General features: G+C 36.7%; 1 protein-coding gene across 1 annotated transcript in view; it reads right to left on the reverse strand.

Annotated features, from left to right (window-relative positions):
* Positions 1-1,720: 1,720 nt before the first annotated feature.
* IQUB (IQ motif and ubiquitin domain containing) overlaps positions 1,721-19,882 on the reverse strand; it is a 73,448-nt gene continuing 55,286 nt past the window's right edge. Inside the window, exons 10-13 of the mRNA XM_043463604.1 lie at positions 15,830-16,006; positions 9,018-9,266; positions 7,568-7,753; positions 1,721-1,973 (exon numbers count right to left, since the gene is read on the reverse strand). Of these exons, the coding sequence (XP_043319539.1) occupies positions 1,791-1,973; positions 7,568-7,753; positions 9,018-9,266; positions 15,830-16,006 (795 nt within the window). The 3' untranslated portion in view covers positions 1,721-1,790. The remainder of the gene's footprint in view (positions 1,974-7,567; positions 7,754-9,017; positions 9,267-15,829; positions 16,007-19,882) is intronic.

Consider the following 19,882-nt stretch of genomic DNA (forward strand, 5'->3'; position numbering starts at 1 on the left):
TAAAATTCAAATATCTTCAATAGAAATGTTCTACCTTTACGTTCTGGCATTTAGCATTGGGGAAGATAAATCTAATGCTGTTGTCACTGACTTTGAATGTGTGCGTGTGTGTGTGCATGTGTGTGTGCGTGTGTGTATGCATGTGTGCGCGCGTGTGTGTGTGTGCGTGGTTTTTCCTCTCCAACTTGAATGTTTATAGAGTTTGTCCAAAACTTTTGAAATCAGAAATGTCATGAAGTTGTGTCTATGTGTGTCTCTATATTAATTTTTTCAGTTCTTGGTAGACACTTTATACAGCCTAAGGATTTATGTCTTTTTAGTTAGGGAAATCAGTTTTAAACCTTTGTTAATTGTTTCTCCTTCTATATTCCATTTTAGGCTTACGCTATTTCTAGGGTGGACAGAAAAAAATCTGTTAAACTTATTGTTTTGCTCATCTACTTCATTTCTCGGAATTTTCCTCTGAATTCCAGGGGACGATCTTATGCTAAATCACCGAATTTCCGTGTTAGTTTTAGCTTTCAAGTACCAGATCTGTTCTTCATTGCCATCAGTGTGTTGTTTTTGCAATTCAGCAACTATTTTATTGTACCTATTTATTTATTGTAATTATTTAAGTAATAGTAATTTTTCCTAGTATTTTTCCCAAAGGATGAAAAATGCTATAAAATGTCCTTAACATAGTCAAGAGATTTGTTAAATAAATATGTGTTTTCACTCCTATATCAATGTATGACAAAACCCACTGAAATGTTGTGAAGTAATTAGCCTCCAACTAATAAAAAAATTTAAAAAAAAAAAAAAAGGATCTCTTTTTGACTTTTGAATCTTTGCATATATGGTGACTAGCCTTTCTTCATCAGCTTGTTTTTGTGATAGTGGGATATAACACTTTGTTCTGTTCTGTTGTTTAGGCCTTTATCAATATATACAGTCCTCCTGAAGGAGAAGGAAGGAAACCCCTTCTGTGGTTTTTCATTTGTTAGTGGGCTAGGGGAGGCGTGCTCATCAGGTAATAAACTAGAGGAATGCAGATACTTTACTTCAAAGGCAGGGGAATGAACTTCTTAGCTAGTTGCTTTCAGGTACCCTGAGGCCAGGGTTCTGTAATAGCAGGCCACAGCTGAACTTCCTCCCCGCTGACTGCCCTCCAGCCTGACACCATCTCCCGCCCCTTCTGCTGTGGGTATTTGGACGTTTGTGTAAAAAGAGCTGCAGTTTCAGCGAGATGGAAAAGAATTTACCAGAAGACCTGACTGTATTAAGGGAAGTCTCTCTGCTGTTGAGCCTATCTTTTTCACTCTTTGTGGTTCTCTTCCTAGCCCTAAATTGAGGTCTGCCCTTTTCCATGTAGGACCCAACGGCTCTGGTTGCTCCCCGGCCTCATTTGTACTCCACCAGCCTCCCGTCACTGTGAGCATGTGCTACGTAGTCAGACGCCTTACTCCAGGGCAACAGGGGAACGCTCACAGTCCTCTACTTGCCCTTCTCGGAATGTTTGTCTATTGATTTACCTCTAATATGATGTCCATGAAATTTTAAATAAATTAATGTAGAAAAAGTAAAAAAAAAAATGTTCTCTTTGTTAATTTCAGTAACAAAATTATATTTAAATTTCACATTATCTAACAATAAAGCAATTGGGGATGTTTTTGCCATAAAACTTATGACAGTATAACAATTAAAATCAATAAAAGAATAAAATTCTACTTCTGTGTTGTGTGACCTCTGTATTACTCTATTAACAGTGGACAAAAATTCTGATCATCAAACAAAGAGTCCTGGATCTTCTAAGGACCAGGCCTCTGGACTTCTAAAATCTTAGTTGTTGGTTCTGACTGATGCTTCTTTCTGATTTCCTCTACTTCACCATCATCAACTAAAAATGAAGCCAGTAGCGGAATTTGAGAAAAATAGTTCTTAGCCAGGAAGTGTTTGTGTTTGATCTTGTGAATAAACAAGGGTTCATATCCCTGAAAAGAAAAAAAATCAGATTGTATTAAATGTCACAGATAAATCTTGCCAAACAAAAACACTTTTATGCCTCAGTGCCTTTGCTTGTCAGTTCTTTCAGCTCAGCAAACTTTTTTTTTCCCCTCACTTTGTCCATCACTTTACAGGGCTCAGCTTTTGATACTTAAACCTGGAAGTCTTTCTAGATTTTCTCTCTGAACTGAGTCCAAACTAACTCCTCCTTCTTCCATACCTGCAAGCACTTTCATGTATTTTTAAATGTAATATTTAATTCATTCTGCCTTGGACTTCACTATCTACTTGCAAGTCTCTTCCATGATAATAAAGAAGACTTAAAGATTCAAACTGGGTCTTTTTCATACATGTGTCTCTGGTCACCTTCGGTAAACAGTCAATCAATATTTTTGTGTGAATGCTCTAGTCACCTTGGTTCTCTTTAAATCTATTTCAATGCTGATACAATTACCAATTTGAATTGCTTTCTAAAATTTGTCCTTCCCTCTACATCTCCAGAGTTCAAAATAAAGATCACAATGTACAAGAGAAACTAATACAACATTGTAAAGCAACTTTTCTCCAATAATAAAACAAAAATTAAATACATAAACAGTGATGCTGTGACCATGTAAACTTCTTTTCTGTCACCCTTTTTACGACCACAGACATGAGCTCCTGCACTATTCCTCTTCTGTCTTCTAAACAGAAAATAATCTTCCTGCCTTTAACAAATTTTTGTGCCTTTCCATTTTTCTTTGTTATTAACTAATATTTATACTTCCTGTCTCTCCACAGCTGTAACAGCACTTTGAACTTTCTCTGTTAGGTAGCTCTGCCACATTACAGACAAAGAAAACATCTGTTTTCTAATAAAAGGGGCACACTGCAAGTTGCCAACCCAATATTCATTCTCTCTTCCATTCATATTTAGAGGCCTGGTTTTACACAGGGGCCCGATTTTGTATTCTGTGACATGCTCGGCTTTCTTAGCATTTATTATAGCTAGGGTTGATCACATGACAAGTTTCTGGCATTCCTTGAGAGCTCAGTTGGTAAAGAATCTGCCTGCAATGCAGGAGACCCAGGTTGGATTCCTGGATTGGGGAGATCCACTGGAGAAGGGATAGGCTACCCACTCCAGTATTCTTGGGCTTCCCTGGTGAATCAGCTAGTAAAAAAAATCTGCCTGCAATGTGGGAGACCTAGGTTTGATCCCTGGGTCGGGAAGATCCACTGGAGAAGGGAAAGGCTACCCACTCCAGTATTCTGGCCTAGAGAATTCCATGAACTGTATAGTCCATGGGGTTGCAAAGAGTCGGACATGACTGAGCGACTTTCACTTTCATGTATATGTGTATGTATATATATATACATACACACACACATATATATACATGGCAGAAATATATATATGTGAATATATATATACACACACATGTACATGTGTATATTTTTTATTTTATTATTTTTTTGTGTGTGTGTGTATATTTTTTAAAAAGAAGTCACTGGATAAAGCTTACAGGGAAGCTCTTTGGGAGTGAGAAGCCTCACCTGTCAAGTACCTTTAGGCTTTTGCTGTATCTAGGAGGTGGGTATAATGCAGGAGATAAAGTAGCTATCTATCTGTAAGAGTACACGATCATTATGATTAAAGCCAAAGTTTAAATATGGCTGTGGAAGAAGTTAGAGGGCCTGGATTTTTGAGAACGTTGTAGAGCTACCATACCACCCTGTCATTGCCAAACTCTGCATTCCTGTTATAGAAGAAAAGCAGCCCCATATTTGGTTAATTTGTTAAATTAACTTGCTTGCAAATTGCTTAATTTGTTATTTACAGCTAAGCTCAAATGCAACTGAAATGATCAAGAATTGTGTCCATTAGATTTCTCTGTTTTTCCCCAAGCACTTATCACAGTAACCCTCAGATTCAAAAGCAGATTCTGGCTGAACTAACAAACACCATCTATTCTCTTTATTAATTTTACCTGACTCTTCTTTTCAACCAAATCACAGATACTACCTGTACCTCCTCCTAAAATTTGTTTTCTGAAAGGTCAGCTATCTCCTTACTAAAGATGCTTCCACAGTGTCAAGTTAAGGTAAAGAAAGCCCTGGAGAAAAGGAACCAGAGGACATGGCATTCTTACAGAAAGCAGAAAGTATCCTGGGCTCATTTTAAGGTTTCCTCTCTAGAGTATGTATACATATATACACAATGGAATAATACTCAATTAAAAAAGAAAGAAAAGCTGCCATTAGCAACACAGATGAACCTAGAAAGTAGTATGCTTTAGGAAAATAAGTCAGAAAGAGAAAGACAAATACTTTATATTATCACTTACCTGTGCAATCTAAAAAATAAAGCAAATATACACAACAAAACAAAACAGAAACAAGTCATAGATACAGAGAACAAATGAGTGACTACCAGTGGGAAAAAGGAAGGTGTGGGGGCAAGAGAGGATTAAGAGACACAAACTACTGTGTGTACATAGATAAGCAACAAGAATATATTGTATAGCATAGGTAAATATAGCCATTGTTTTATAATGACTTTAAATAAAATATAATCTATAAAAATATTGAAACATGTTTTACACTTGAAACTAACTATATGTTATAAATCAACTATACTTTAATAAAAAAAAATTCTTCTCTACAGACAAATTCACCAAGGGAGTTCACTGGCATTCCAATGGTTATCACTCCATGCTCCCATTCCTGGGGGCACAGGTTCAATCCCTGGTCAGGAAACTAAGATCTCACATGCTGCACAGTGTGGTAAAAAAAAAAAACAACCCTCATCTAACCTCCTCCCAACACTTCTTAGCCCATATTTCATTTAAGGAATACTGACACATTTCTGTTATATTAATATTAATACAACATTAAACAATACATGTAGAGAACCTTATAGATTTTCAAAGTGCATAAACAAAGCCCAATCAATCATTAAAGATGAGAATACCAAATTATATTATATACAATAAAAGGAACAATAAGTAACTCTTAAAGAATAATATAATATGAAAAATATCCAATATTCATTATCCCATTATATATGAGAAAACTGGGGTATTGAGACAGTAACAAACTTGCCCAACTTCTTGCAACTCATAAGTGATAGAATCAGAATTCAAAGCTAAGGCTACTCTTACCCTCTGTGACTTGCCTGGTGGCTTAGACAGTCAAGAGACCACCTGAAATGAGGGAGACCTGGGTTCGATCCCTGGGTTAGGAAAATCCCCTGGAGGAGGAAATGGCAATCCACTCCAGCACTCTTGCCTGGAGAATCCCATGGACAGAGGAACCTGGCAGGCTACAGTCCATGGGTTCACAGAGAGTCAGACCCGACTGAGCGACTAAGCATAGCACTCTAATCCTCTATGCCAGTTCCATGTTTTTAGCTAACTTTTATAAAATTTTCAAAGCAAAGAAGGCAGGTCCTAATGTCCTGTGGATCCTCAGTGACAGATGGGGAAATACTGGGTCCGGTCTCCTGACTTTAAGTCCACCATTTTCCTACTTTGGCCAATATGCACACTGGGAGAAACTGACCTGCCTCATACGCAGTTCAGAGAACAGAAGCCGTTTTCCATGCTTTCCCTACAGTTTGTGTCATGACTATAGGAGTCAAGATTATTTTAACTTTTAAGTATTTTTTTTTTTCTCAATGAGAGAGCAAACGTGTGTTAAGTCGCTTCAGTAGTGTCCGACTCTTTGCGACCCTATGGACTGTAGCTCTCCAGGCTCTGTCCGTGGGATTCTCCAGGCAGGAATACTGGAGTGGGTTGCCATGTCCTCCTGCGGAAGATTTTCCCAACCCAGGGATTAAACCTGCCTCTCCTATGTCTCCTGGGCTGGCAGGCGGGTTCTTTGCCACTAGCGCCACCTGGGAAGCCCTTTGATAGTAAATAGCTCTGTGTATTTCCGAAATTCTGGAAATGCTTTACTTTGCCACAAGACATAAACTGTTCTTTAACTAGGATGAATATTAATACTTAAAAGATTACCCCAGCCCAAAACCATAAAACAGCAATTTATTTTAGTTTGTCTGAAATAACAGTTATGTTTGAAGTCATTTCTTTATTTACACTAGGCTTACTTAGTGTAAATGGAGCTCTATTTACAGAAATTCAATAAGATCCTGAAATTAGAAACGCATGTGAATAAAACATTTAATTTGATACTGCAGTAACTTGATTAAATACACAAAGGGAGTTTGCGCATTAATTGAAGCAGCAGTGGAATATCACCTTTGGGAATGAACTTCAATTCCACTATGGCTCCTATATGAAATGATTCTGCTAGTATTGGCTAGGCTTCCAGTGATTAAATATTTATGGGGCAGCTTAGTTCACTAAATATAATATTTAACACGGCTTCAGTTTGTTACCCTTTCCTCCAGTCCTTAGGGTGAAATTTTTCTTATCCTGGCATCTACTGGAAAGTTATTCAAAAAAGCGAACAATTTAATTACTTCCTCCTCTTCACACCTTACCCCTCCCCAGTAAAAACACGTACAGGGAAGAGCACGATTCAAAACGACCATTATGTTTGAAGTCATTTCTTTATTTTCCCTTAGCTGACATCTTGCATCGAATAAGTACAGCAATTTAATCAGTGGGAAGCAGAGATTCAGTATCAGCTGTTGGGATCATAGGTTTACTTCGTGCAAACAGAGCTTTCTAAGAACTCATCAGGGACCCCTCAATTCTGTTCATCAAAATGTTTTACAGATTGCATCTTGTAAGTTACTGAAATTAAATGGTGTTTAATTTTTATAGCACTTTCCTCACTCCTAGCTAGTTGGAAGCAAATGAAAAATTAAGCCTCAGAACTACACCCCATCGGTAGGATTGCCATTTAGGACACAAAATTATGAACCGAATTTATTTGAGAAGTTAGTGTGCTTTTAGGCAGACCTGTGAATAATCAAAGGACAGACTCTAGGTTCCATAATACCTGTCTGGTGATAGTATTCATTTATTCATTCAACAAATCCATATTAATTATCTACTCTGTCACACTGTTGTAAGTATTAGAGATATAGACACACAAAAACTAAACAATATCCCTAGCTCTTGTGAAATTTACTGTGGTAGTAATGTGCTTGAACTTGCTATTATTAGGAGGTAGTGGTTTCATGTTAGGTACTTGTAAGACTTCCAGATGTCTTATCTTTATCTCTTATGTGCCTTAACCTCCTTTAAATTTCAATCTCTGCCATACATACCATCCAGGTATGTGTTACTGTTATCCATGGGTTCTCTGTTGCTTAATCCAATGAAACTATTCAAATTATGCATGGAATGTAGTAAAAGGCAGTCAAGTGAAAGTGAAAGTTGCTCAGTCATGTCCACCTCTTTGCAACTCCATGGACTATATAGTCTATGAAATTCTTCAGGCCAGAATACTGGAGTGGGTAACCTTTCCGTTCTCCAGGGGATCTTCCCAACCCAGGGATCAAACCCAGATCTCCCACATTGTGGTTGGATTCTTTACCAGCTAAGCTATCAGGGAAGCCCTAAAAGGCAGTCAAGTTACTTCTAATAATTCCAGTGATCAAACTAAGGTCACAGATTGACTTTCTTACCTCTTCAATACTCTTTAGCTTGAGATGAATAGCGCCTTCATCTTTGGTAAGAAGAATGCAGTTCCAGGGAGACCATTCCACAGACTTATCCCATCTGACCATGACCAGATCATTGAGATCCTTCCAAGCACTGAGCACAGACTGGGATGCCCAGATATTCTCTGTCAGGTACTGAATATCTTGTAGCTGCATGTCAAAATATATTTTTAAAATAAAAATATTCTAAACATAAAATTTTATTCTAAACACAAAATTTCTGTAAGATTACTATATCCCTTGAGAAAACAAATTGAGTGTATCTTTTAAAGGGAAACATTATTCATGAGGTTTTTAGTGCACATGGTGAGGGTGGTTTAGTCACAAAGTTATGTCTGACTCTTGGGACCCCACGGACTTAGCCCGCCAGGCTCCTCTGTCCATGGAAATTTTCAGGCAACAGTACTGGAGTGCGTCACCATTTCCGGGGGATCTTCCTGATCCAGGGATCAAACCCGGGTCTGCTGCGTTGTAGGAGATCTTCTGCATCATAGGCAGATTCTTTACCAACAGAGGCACCAGGGAAGCCTCTCAGAGCCCACGTGTGTGCACTGTGCTTGGCCGCTCAGTTGTATCCGACTCTTTGTGACCCCATGGACTGTAGCCCACCAGGCTCCTCTGTCCATGGGCATTCTCCAGGCAAGAATACTGGAGTGGGTTGCCATGCCCTCCTCCTCCAGGTGATCTTCCCAACCCAGGGATCGAACCCAGGCCTCCCGCATTGCAGGCGGATTCTTTACCAGCTGAGTCCCCAGGGAAGCCCAAGAATACTAGAGTGGGGAGCCCATCCCTTCTCCAGGGGATCTTCCCGACCAAAGAATCGAACCAGGGTCTCCTGCAATGCAGGTGGATTCTTTACCAGCTGAGCTGCCAGGGAAGCCCAGTCTCTGCTCACTCTGTCCAAACTATGTTACCATCTCACAGTCCTGACTGCATCCAGAGAAAGCAGTGTGTTTCTTCCAACATGCTAATTTTACCTTACATTTATATGGTATTAAGTACTTTCTAAAATTCATTAGTAACTTTCAGCTTATCCTCAGGGTTACTTGCAGATCATTTTATTCCCATTTTAGAAATTAGGAAATTAAGACGTGAAAAAGAATAAGCAATTCATTTAGTGTTATTAAAAACTTCATTGTTTTAGTGAAAAAAAAAGAGGGAAAGGGGGGAAATGAAATAACTGCTTATAAACTTTTTAAAAATTTAAACCATATTAGCTACAGCTCTTGAAATGACTTTTTATCAAGAGGACTGCATATATAAACTTAGGACTGCCAGAGGGGCAAGCTTCAGAAAGAATAAACACAGGAAGAAGAACCATTATTTTAAAAGGCTTGGATGGGAAAGCAGAAATCTTTTCTGTAAAATCAATGAACAGGTTTCATCCGTGATTGGCAACATTTACTCATCATACCTGTATCAGGAAAGCAATTTCAGAATCATCTTCATAATCAGCTTCTGAACAGTAGAGCCGTTGAAGTAAACATTTGTATTTTAAATATGATTCTCGTTTTCGACTCTCATTGTCAAGGTTAATGCACTGACGGCATTGGTAAATGCGGTGTGAGGTGGATGATATAGGAAACTCTGCAGAAGGCAAATAGAGCTGGCAACTGTGGCAAAAGTAAATTTTCTTATAGAACTTCAATGGGTCCTGAGGGACCTAAACAATTAAAAAAAAAGAAAGAAAAGTTTAATAGCCAGGCCAAACGTTAATGGCTAACTTATCTTAGAATAAGAAAAATATTTGGTTAATTTTAAAGTTATATTTTTCCCCTAACTTCTACTCTATGCAAAATTTAAATTTCAAGTCATATTCATTCACTCTGTCAAAATGTTAAAAATCTATTGTTCATCAACTTTTAGATACATGTGGTAAAATCACCTAGAAAATTAACTGGCTGAAAAAAATGAGTAGGTAGAGGCTTTGAGTTGCAATAGTAAGAAAACCTTCCAAAAAGAAGGGGGAAAAAGTCCTTTGACACTTATTTTTAAGAAGAATTTAGATTTTTGGTGCTATTCTGTATTAATTTTTCTTACAGGCAGTATATAAATTCATATATAAATAAAAGCCCATTAAAACAAGTGTTCTCCATTCACTCCAACTTCATACTAAATTTAGGTTGGTATTCATCAGTGTTCAAACTTTGAAACTCTGCATTATATAGTAGTTCTATTTCTAATTTTTTGAGGAACCTCCATAATGGCGGTACCAAATTACATTTCCACTAACAGTACACAAGGATTCCCTTTTTTCCACATCCTTGCCAATACTTGTTATCTTCTGTTATTTTAATAATAGACATTTTAACATTGAGGGGGTGATATTTCATTGTGGTTTTGATTTGCATTTTTCTGATCATTAGTGATAATGAGTGACAATTTTTCATATACATGTTAACTATTTGTATGTCTTCTTCAGGAAAATGTTTGTTTAGGTCCTTTGCCCATTTTTAAATTGGATTAAAATTATTTTGCTATTGAGTTGTACAAGTTGTTTTGGATATTACCTCATCTGATACACTAATTAAAAGTACTCTTACTCAAAGATGCTATCTGAGTCTTCTTTTTTTCTGGTGGAAGGTCTTATATTTATTAGATTTTTTAAGTATTGAAATATATAGTTGATGTACAATATTATGTTAGTTTCAGATGTTCTACACAATGATTTGACAAAATGATTTGGTGAGAACTGCCAATACCATGTTGAATAAAAGTGGCAAGAGTGGGTATCCTTTTCTTGTTCCTGATGATAGAGGAAATGCTTTCAGCTTTCTACTATTGAGTATGATGTTGGCTATAGGTTTGTCATATATGGCCTTTATTATGTTGAGGTGTGTTCCCTCTATACCCACTTTGTTGAGAAATTTTAATCACAAATAAACATTGTAGACTGTCAAAACTTTTTCTGCATCTACTGAAATGATCATATAATTTTCATTCTTCAATTTGTTAATGTGGTATATGATACTGATTTGCAGTGTTGAAACATTCTTGCATCCCAGAGATGCCTCTCTTGATCACGGTGCATGATCCTTTTAGTGTGTTGTTGAATTCAGTTTGCTAGCCTTTTGTTGAGGACTTATGCATGCATGTTCATCAGTGATATTTGTGTGTAATTTTCTGTGATGTCTTTGCCTGGTTTCAGTATCACGGTGATGCTGGCCTCAAAGAGTGAGTTTGGAAATATTCTTTCCCCTTCAGCTTTTTGGAGTAGTTTGGGAAGGATAAATGCTAATTCTTTAAATGTTTAGCACCATTTCCTGTGAAGCAGTCTGGTCATGAGCTTTTGTTTGTTGGGAATTTTTGATTACTGATCCAATTTCATTACTGGTAATTGGTCTGTTCATTATTTTTATTTCTTCCAGATTCATTCTTGGGAGACTATATATTTGTAAGATTTTATCTATCTCTTCTAGTTTGTCCATTTTATTGGTGTATAAACTGTTCATAATAATCTCTTATAATCCTCTATATTTCTGTAGTGTTGGTTGTAACTTTATTTCCTTTTTTATTTCTGATTTTATTGACTTGGTACCTCAATTTTTCTTGATGAGTCTGTCTAAAGGTTAATCAATGTTGTTTATCTTTTCAAAGAACTAGCTCTTAGATTTATTGATATTAATCTCTATTTTATTTATTTCTGTTCTGATTTGTATTATTTCTTTCCTTCTACTAATTTTGTGTTTTGTTTGTTCTTCTTTTTCTAGTTTGCATAGGTGTAATGTTAGGTGGCTTATTCTGCAATTTTTCTTATTTCCTGAAGTAGGTTTGTATCACTATCAATGTTCTTCTTAGAACTACTTTTACTGCATCTCATTAATTTTGGATCATCGTCTTTTCGTTTTTATTTGTCACCAGGTATTTTTTTAATTTTCTGTTTGATTTATTCAGTGAACCATTGGTCATTTAGTACACATTGCTTAACCTCCCAATGTTTGTGTTTTTTGCAGTTTTTTTTTTCTTGTAGCTGATTTCTATTCTCATACCATTGTGGTTTGAAAAGATGATTGATAGATTTCAGTCTTCTTAAATTTATTGAGACTTGTTTTGTGGCCTAGCATGAAATCTAGACTGGAGAATGTTCCATGAGCACTTGAAAGGATTGCGTATTTCACTGCTTTTGGATGGAATGTTTCATATACATATTTGGTCTGAAATGTCATATAAGGCCACTGTTTCCTTATTGATTTTCTGTTTCAATGATCTGTCCATTGATGGAAGTGGGGTGTTAAAATCACCTACTATTATTGTGCTACTGTCAATTTTTTCCTTTATGTTTGTTGCATCTCCTTTATATATTTAGCTACTCCTGGTTTGATACATATATATTTATAATTGTTATCTTCTTATTGGATTTATCACTTTATAATTATGTAATGTCCTTCTTTGTCTTAGCACAGTCTCTGTTTTAAAGTCTATCTTGTCCCTGGTGGCTCAGACATTAAAGAATCCGCCTGCAATGGAGGAGACCTGGGTTTGATCCCTGGGTTGGGAAGATCCCCTGGAGGAAGGGGATGGCAACCCACTCCAGTACTCTTGCCTGGAGAATCCCCACGGACAGAGGAGCCTGGCAGGCTACAGTCCATGGGGTCACGAAGAGTCGGACACGACTGAGCGACTAAGCACAACTAAGCATGCACCCCAGTTTCCTTCTTGCTTTCATTTGCATGGAATATCCTTTTCCAACCCTTCACTCTAGTCTGTCTGTCTCTTTAGATCTGAAGAAAGTCTCCTGTAGGCAATATATACATGGTTCTTGTATTTTTTTATCCATTCGGTCATTCTATGTCTTCTATTTGGAGCATTTAGTCCATTTACATTTAAAGAAATTATTGATAGGGATGTACTTATAACCATTTTGTTTATTGTTTTCTGGTTGGTTTATAGTTTTTCATTATTGTTTTTGTTGCTCCTTTCTTCTTTTGTTCTCTTCCTCTTATGATTAGATGACTTTCTTTAGTGTTGTGGTTGGATTTTTCTCTTTTGTGTGTATATCTATTACAGGTTTTTGGCTTGTGGTTACCATGAGGTTAATATACAACAACATATATCATTTTTAAGTTGATGTTCCCTTAAGTTCAAACATGTTCTAATATCCCTGTATTTTTATTCCCCCAGCCACCACTGCCATTTTTAATATTTCTGACATTATATTTTACATCTTTTGTTTTTTGTATCCCTTTATTACTTATTGTGGATAAATGATTTTACTACTTTTGTCTTTTAACCTTCCTACTAGCTGTCTAAGAGGTTGATCTACTATCTTTACTGTATGTTTGCCTTTACTAATAAGATCTTTGCTTTCATAATTTTCTTATTTCTAGCTGTAGTCTTTTCTGCTTAGAGTAGTCCTTTAAAACTTCTTGTACAGGTGGTTTAGTGATGCTGAATTATTTAAGTTTTGGTTGTTAGTAAAACTCTATCTCCCTTTCAAATCTGAATGATAGCCTTGCCAGGTAGAGTATTCTTGATGGTAGTTTTTTTTTCCCCCCTTTTTTCACTTTGAATACATTATGCCAATCCTTTCTGGCCTGCAAAGTTTCTGTTGAAAAGTCAGCTGATAGTCTTAAGAGTTTCCTTGTACACTACTAGTTGCTTTTCTCTTTTTCTTTTGAATGGAATCTTTTTTTTTTTTTTTTTTTTTTTGAGCAGTAGGTCTCAACAGTGTACTTAAAATATTAACATTAACTAAACCATGGTTGGAAAAAGATGTGCTGTTATATAAACTCTGTTGTTCCATTTACAGAGCACAGGCAGAATAGCTTGGTAATAAATCTTAAGGGCCCTAGTATTTTCAGAATAGTAAATGAGCACTGGCTTAAACTTAAACTCACAAGCTGCATTAGCCCCTAACAAGAGAGTCAGTCTGTCCTTTAAGGCTTTGAAGCTAGGAATTTGACTTCTCTCTAGCTATGCAAGTCCTAGCTGTCATCTTCTTCCAGTATAAGGCCATCTCATCTATACTAAAAATCTATTGTGTAGTGTAGCCATCTTCATTAATTATCTTGACAAGATCTTCTGGATAACTTGTTGCTTCTATATGAGCACTTGCACTTGTACGTGTATGTTATGGAGAGCTTCTTTCCCTAAATCTCATGAACCAACCGCTGTGAGCTTCAGACTTTTCTTCTGCAGCTTTCTTACCTCTCTCAGCCTTCAAGAAAATGAAGAGCATTAGGGCCTTGCTCTGGACCAAGCTTTGGCTTATGGAAATGCTATGGTAGGTCTGATCTTCTATCCAGACCACTCAAACTCTCTCCATACCAGCAACAGGGCTGTTTCAATTTCTTATCACTCATGTGTTCACTGGAGTAGCACTTTTAATTTCCTGCAAGAACTTGTCCTTTGCATTCACAAGTTGGCTAACTGGTGCAAGAGGCTTAGCTTTTGGCCTATTCTCATTAAGTTTAATCATTTCCAGCTTTTGATTTAAAGGGAGAGGTGTGCAACTCTTCTTTTCACTTAAACCCTTAGAGGCTATTGTAAGGTTATTAACTTGCCTAATTTCAATAACGTTATGTCTCAAGGAATAGGGGTTGTCTGAGGAGAGGAAGAGAGAAGGAAGCACCACCAGTTGGTAGAGCAGTCAGAATACACACATCAATTAAATTTGCTGTCTTATATGAGCAAGGTTTATGAAGTCCCAAAACAATTATAATAGCAAGATCAAAGGTCAATGACCACAAATCACTGTAACAAACATAGTAAACATGAGAAAGTCTGAAACATTCTAAGAATTACCAAAATGTGGCTCAGAGACACAAAGTGAGCAAAAGCTGTTGGAAAAATTGTGCCAATAGATTTGCTCAGTGAAGGGTTGTCACAATCTTCAATTTGTTTTAAAAAAAGAAAGAAAGAAAAACAGCATCTGCAAAGTTCAATAAAGTGAAGTGCAATAAAACATGGTATGCTTATACATATTATATGATTCCATTTATAGGACAGGGTTAGGTATAACTACAGAAATAAAATGCTGAATGTTTGTCAAGGGTTAGGCATCCAGGGGAAGGACTGATTACAAAGTAGCAGAATGAGGGAATTTCAGGGAGGTGAAAAGACTATTTTATCTTGATTGTGCTATTGGCTGTTGATTACACAACACTGCATTTGTCAAAACTTATCAAAAACATTGGATTTTACCAAAGGTAAATTTAAAAAGTGAATAAAATAGTATAATGTTATGTGAATGGATAGAACATTGAATTCTATTATACTACTGCAAGCATATGAAAATTGTGTAAGTCCATAAAAGACTAAAAGGTAGCTTGGAAAAATAGAACAATGATAAATAATTTGATGGTCAACTTTTCTCTTGAACTTTTGTTATATTTTTCTCTTGAACTTTTGTTATATTTTAAAGTTCTCCTGCAATATAATTAAGTTTCAAAAATTCATTAAAAGAAAGAATATAAAAATTAAACAATTTTACTTTTTCTGTAAGTTTCTACTGAGATTTTTGCTTATGTTAAGCAAAATAGATGTTTGGTCAGCTTCTTAAATTATTAGAGATTATTTCTCTAAAAATAATCATTGGAACAACACTATTAATATTTCAAACTCTTTAATAAGCCCCTCAAAAAATTTACTAAAGGTGTTTTATATAGTCTTGCAATGTAAGAAGGCAAAGTTTTTAGAAAGAAAAATCTCCAAAGACAGCTAAGCATATTGGAGTTGGAAAAAGCAATTTAAATCAAATACATATTACATTTGAAGTTCTTGCAGGATATCTATGTGAATCAGTTCAGTAATAATTATAACTATGTGGTAGGTATTATAAAGGGACACAAAGGTGAGTGTAGAATCTCAGAAATGAAGAGTTTAACTCTCTCTGAGGCCTAATGAAGAAGAGTACATGTGAACTGAGTCCTAAAAAATAAAGAGGAGCTGGCTAGCCAAAGTCAGGGACAACATTCCAGGAGGAAGCAACAGAATGTGCAAAAGCTTGAAAGTGTGAGAGATTGTGAGGTATTCAATATAGTACAGTATTCAACTGGACACTTTATCCGGAGAGTAGGAGAGAATTCAAGGTTGGAAATACAAACAGAAAATGTTAAATGGTTCATTTATCAAAATAAAAAATATCATTCAAAGAAAATTTAATAAATAAGATGATCTTCCACATGGACCCCTAGTAAAGTACTAAAGCAAAATTTGAATATACCTCATTTTACTATAGCATAGAATTCTAATAAAGGAATACAGGGGGGAAAAAAGGTAGAGTACCTTAAGGTGTCTTGCGACTTCTGGATTAAACAGAGGTGTTTTTATGTAATGAAAAAAGAGTGTTGCGATCCTTTTTCTGAGTCCTTCCAGATTCTGATGTTTGACTCCTCTCATCATAAGGTCAACCTCCCTGTCAATCAATTCTAGGATTTCCTGAGTCAGCTTACATTCATGTTCCTGTGTAAAATACACACACATATGTTCTGTAGAATACTAAATATCATCAAGTTAGTTTTTAAAGTTATCACCAAACAAGCTAAAACTAGATTCCAAAAGTACACTAATATAAATAGAGATGAAAGTGAAAGTGAAAGTCTCTCAATCACGTCCAACTCACTGCGACCCCATATATAGTCCATGGATCTCCAGGCCAGAATACTGGAGTGGGTAGCTGTTCCCTTCAGGGGATCTTCCCAACCCAGGGACTGAACCCAGGTCTCTCGCATTGCAGGTGGATTCTTTATCAGCTGAACCACCAGGAAATCCAATAAGTATAGATGGATAACACTAATTTGGAAAAGAAGCTGACATTATCTAGAAGAATTTAAGATATCCATAATATACAACCCAGCAATTCTACTCAAGTGCTTTAAAGAAATGTGCATGGAGTCATTGTTCAAACCAGTTCAAAATCAGAAATAACCAAATATCCATAAATAAATTGATTACATAAATAAGTGAAAAAGTAGGTGGCTCAGATGTTAAAGAATCCACCTACAATATAGGTTCAACCCCTGGGTCAGGAAGATCCCATGGAGAAGGGAATGGCTACCCATTTCACTTTTCTTGCATGGAGAATTCCATGAACAGAGAAGCCTGGTCGGTTCACAAAGAGTCAGACACAAATGAGTGACTGTGAGCGATTAACACTTTTGGTTCATACAATAAAGTATTATCTATACAGAAATGAATTAACTAGAGCTATATACAATAACAAGTTTAAATCTTACAAATTAATGTTTAGCAAATGAAGCAAGGCACAAAATAATACTTACTGTCTCATTCCATTTAAATAAAATTCAAAAATAAGCAACACAACAGTATATCCCTTAGAGATGTATCAATTCAGTTCAGTCGCTCAGTCATGTCCAACTCTTTGCGACCCCATGAACCGCAGCACACCAGGCCTCCCTGTCCATCACCAACTCCCAGAGTTTACCCAAACTCATGTCCATTGAGTTGGTGATGGCATCCAACCGTCTCATCCTCTGTCGTTCCCTTCTCCTCCTGCCCTTAATCTTTCCCAGCATCAGGTCTTTTCAAATGAGTCAGCACTTCGCATCAGGTGGCCAAAGTACTGGAGTTTCATCTTCAACATCAGTCCTTCCAAAGAGCACTCAGGACTGATCTCCTTTACGATGGACTGGCTGGATCTCCTTGCAGTCCAAGGGACTCTCAAGAGTCTTTCTTCTCCAACACCACAGTTCAAAAGCATCAATTGTTCAGCGCTCAGCTTTCTTCATAGTCCAACTCTCACATCCCTACATGACTACTGGAAAAACCATAGCCTTGACTAGATGGACCTCTGTTGACAAAGTAATATCTCTGCCTCTTAATATTGTGTCTAGGTTGGTCATAACTTTCCTTCCATGGAGTATTCGTCTTAATTTCATGGCTGCAATCACCATCTGCAGTGATTTTGGAGCCCAGAAAAATAAAGCCAGCCACTGTTTCCACTGTTTCTCCATCTATTTGCCATGAAGTGATGGGACCGGATGCCATGATCTTAGTTTTCTGAATGTTGAGCTTTAAGCCAACTTTTTGACTCTCCTCTTTCACTTTCATCAAGAGGCTCTTTAGTTCCTCTTCACTTTCTGCCATAAGGGTGGTGTCATCTGCATATCTGAGGTTATTGATATTTCTCCCTGCAATCTTGTTTCCAGCTTACGCTTCATCCAGCCCCAGCATTTCTCATGATGTACTCTGCATAGAAGTTAAACAAGCAGGGTGACAATACACAGCCTTGACGTACTCCTTTCCCTATTTGGAACCAGTCTGTTGTTCCATGTCCAGTTCTAACTGTTGCTTCCTGACCTGCATATAGGTTTCTCAAGAGGCAGGTCAGGTGGTCTGGTATTCCCATCTCCTTCAGAATTTCCCACAGGTTAATGGTGATCCACATAGTCAAAGGCTTTGGCATAGTCAATAAAGCAGAATTAGATGTTTTTCTGGAACTCTCTTGCTTTTTCGATGATCCAGCAGATGTTAGCAATTTGATCTCTGGTTCTGCCTTTTCTAAAACCAGCTTGAACATCTGGAAGTTCACAGTTCACGTATTGCTGAAGCCTGGCTTGGAGAATTTTGAGCATTACTTTACTAGCGTGTGAGATGAGTGCAACTGTGCGGTAGTTTGAGCATTCTTTGGTATTGCCTATCTTTGGGATTGGGATGAAAACTGACATTTTCAGTGCTGTGGCTACTGCTGAGTTTTCCAAATTTGCTGACATATTGAGTGCAGCACTTTCACAGTATCATCTTTTACGATTTGAAATAGCTCAACTGGAATTCCATCATCTCCACTAGCTTTGTTCCTAGTGATGCTTCTTAAGGCCCACTTGATTTCACATTCCAGGATGTCTGGCTCTAGGTGAGTGGTCACACCATCGTGATTATCTGGGTCATGAAGATCTTTTTTGTACAGTTCTTTTGTGTATTCTTGCCACCTCTTCTTAATATCTTCTGCTTCTATTAGGTCCATACCATTTCTGTCCTTTATTGAGCCCATCTTTGCATGAAATGTTCCCTTGGTATCTCTAATTTTCTTGAAGAGATCTCTAGTCCTTCCCATTCTATTGTTTGGTAACTATGAACAAAAATCAAGGAAATGACTACCATGAAAGTAAGTATGGGACTTCTCTGGTGGTCCAGTGGTTGAGAATCTGCCTGCCAATGCAGGGGACACTGTCTTGATCCTTGGTCCAGGCAGATTCCACAAATTGCAGAGCAAGTACACCCATGCACTTAGAGCCTATGTTCCTCAACAAAAGAAGTCACTGTAATGGAAGCCTCACACCTGAACTAGAGAGTATCCCCTGCTTGCTGCAACTAGAGAAAGCCTGCGTGCAGCAACAAAGATCCAGAGCAACTAGAAATAAATAAACAATATTTAAAAAAAAAAAAAAGAAAGAAAGCATGGTAATTACTTTTAGAGGATGAGAAGGTAAACTGAAAATATGAAGAGAAAGGGAGATGCTGACAAAGTCCTGTTTTGGGCCCAGGAGGGTGGCAACAGGGTTGGTAGTTTTACATTTGCAGATATATACTTGATATGTTTATTTCTGTATATTTATATAGTTCACTATCATTTTAAATAAAATAATTGAAATGATTGAATAAGAAAGGCCAAATAAGAGTTAAGTGATTAAAGTAGAAGTATTTAAAAGTAATAAAATAGAATCAAGTTGCTCCAACTTCCCAAGAGGGACTACAAGAAACATAGTTTGAATGAAGGAATCAGAAGGTAAAGTCAGTAATTATAAAATAATGCTCTTCTTTTTTTTTTTAATGCATACTTGGTATGGCTAATAAAAGGATCTGCATCGGTGGTCTTTGAGAGCCCATTGCAATGACCTGGAATGATTTTAAAAAATCTTAACATTGCTATCACACTTGAGGGTCCAACTGACCTGTTCTGAAATGGGGTCTAGATATCATTCCTATTAATTTATTCTCATATTCTCTCTCCCCATTTCTCTATATAATTCTTTATCTCTTTCAAGCTATCCAGATGATTCTAATGTATATTCAAGTTCAAGATTCACTGGTCTGTATGAGCTACTGTCATCAAAATAATACTTCTTATTTATTGAGGGCTCTCTATTTGTAAACATTGAGACATACAAATTATATATTTTATTTATATTGTATATACAGATGTATATATAAGTATATACACAGGTATATATTTATATCCTCAAAGCAACTAACTTTACAGATAACAATAGTTTCAGAAATACTCAATAACTTATCTAAGGTTGTACAGCCACAATAAATAGGATCAGAATTTGAGTTATTCTTAAAGGCCTTGATCCTCCATCAAGTATCGTTCAGTAA

The sequence above is a fragment of the Cervus canadensis genome, chromosome 3, assembly GCF_019320065.1.
Source record: "Cervus canadensis isolate Bull #8, Minnesota chromosome 3, ASM1932006v1, whole genome shotgun sequence".
Lineage (NCBI taxonomy): Eukaryota > Metazoa > Chordata > Mammalia > Artiodactyla > Cervidae > Cervus > Cervus canadensis.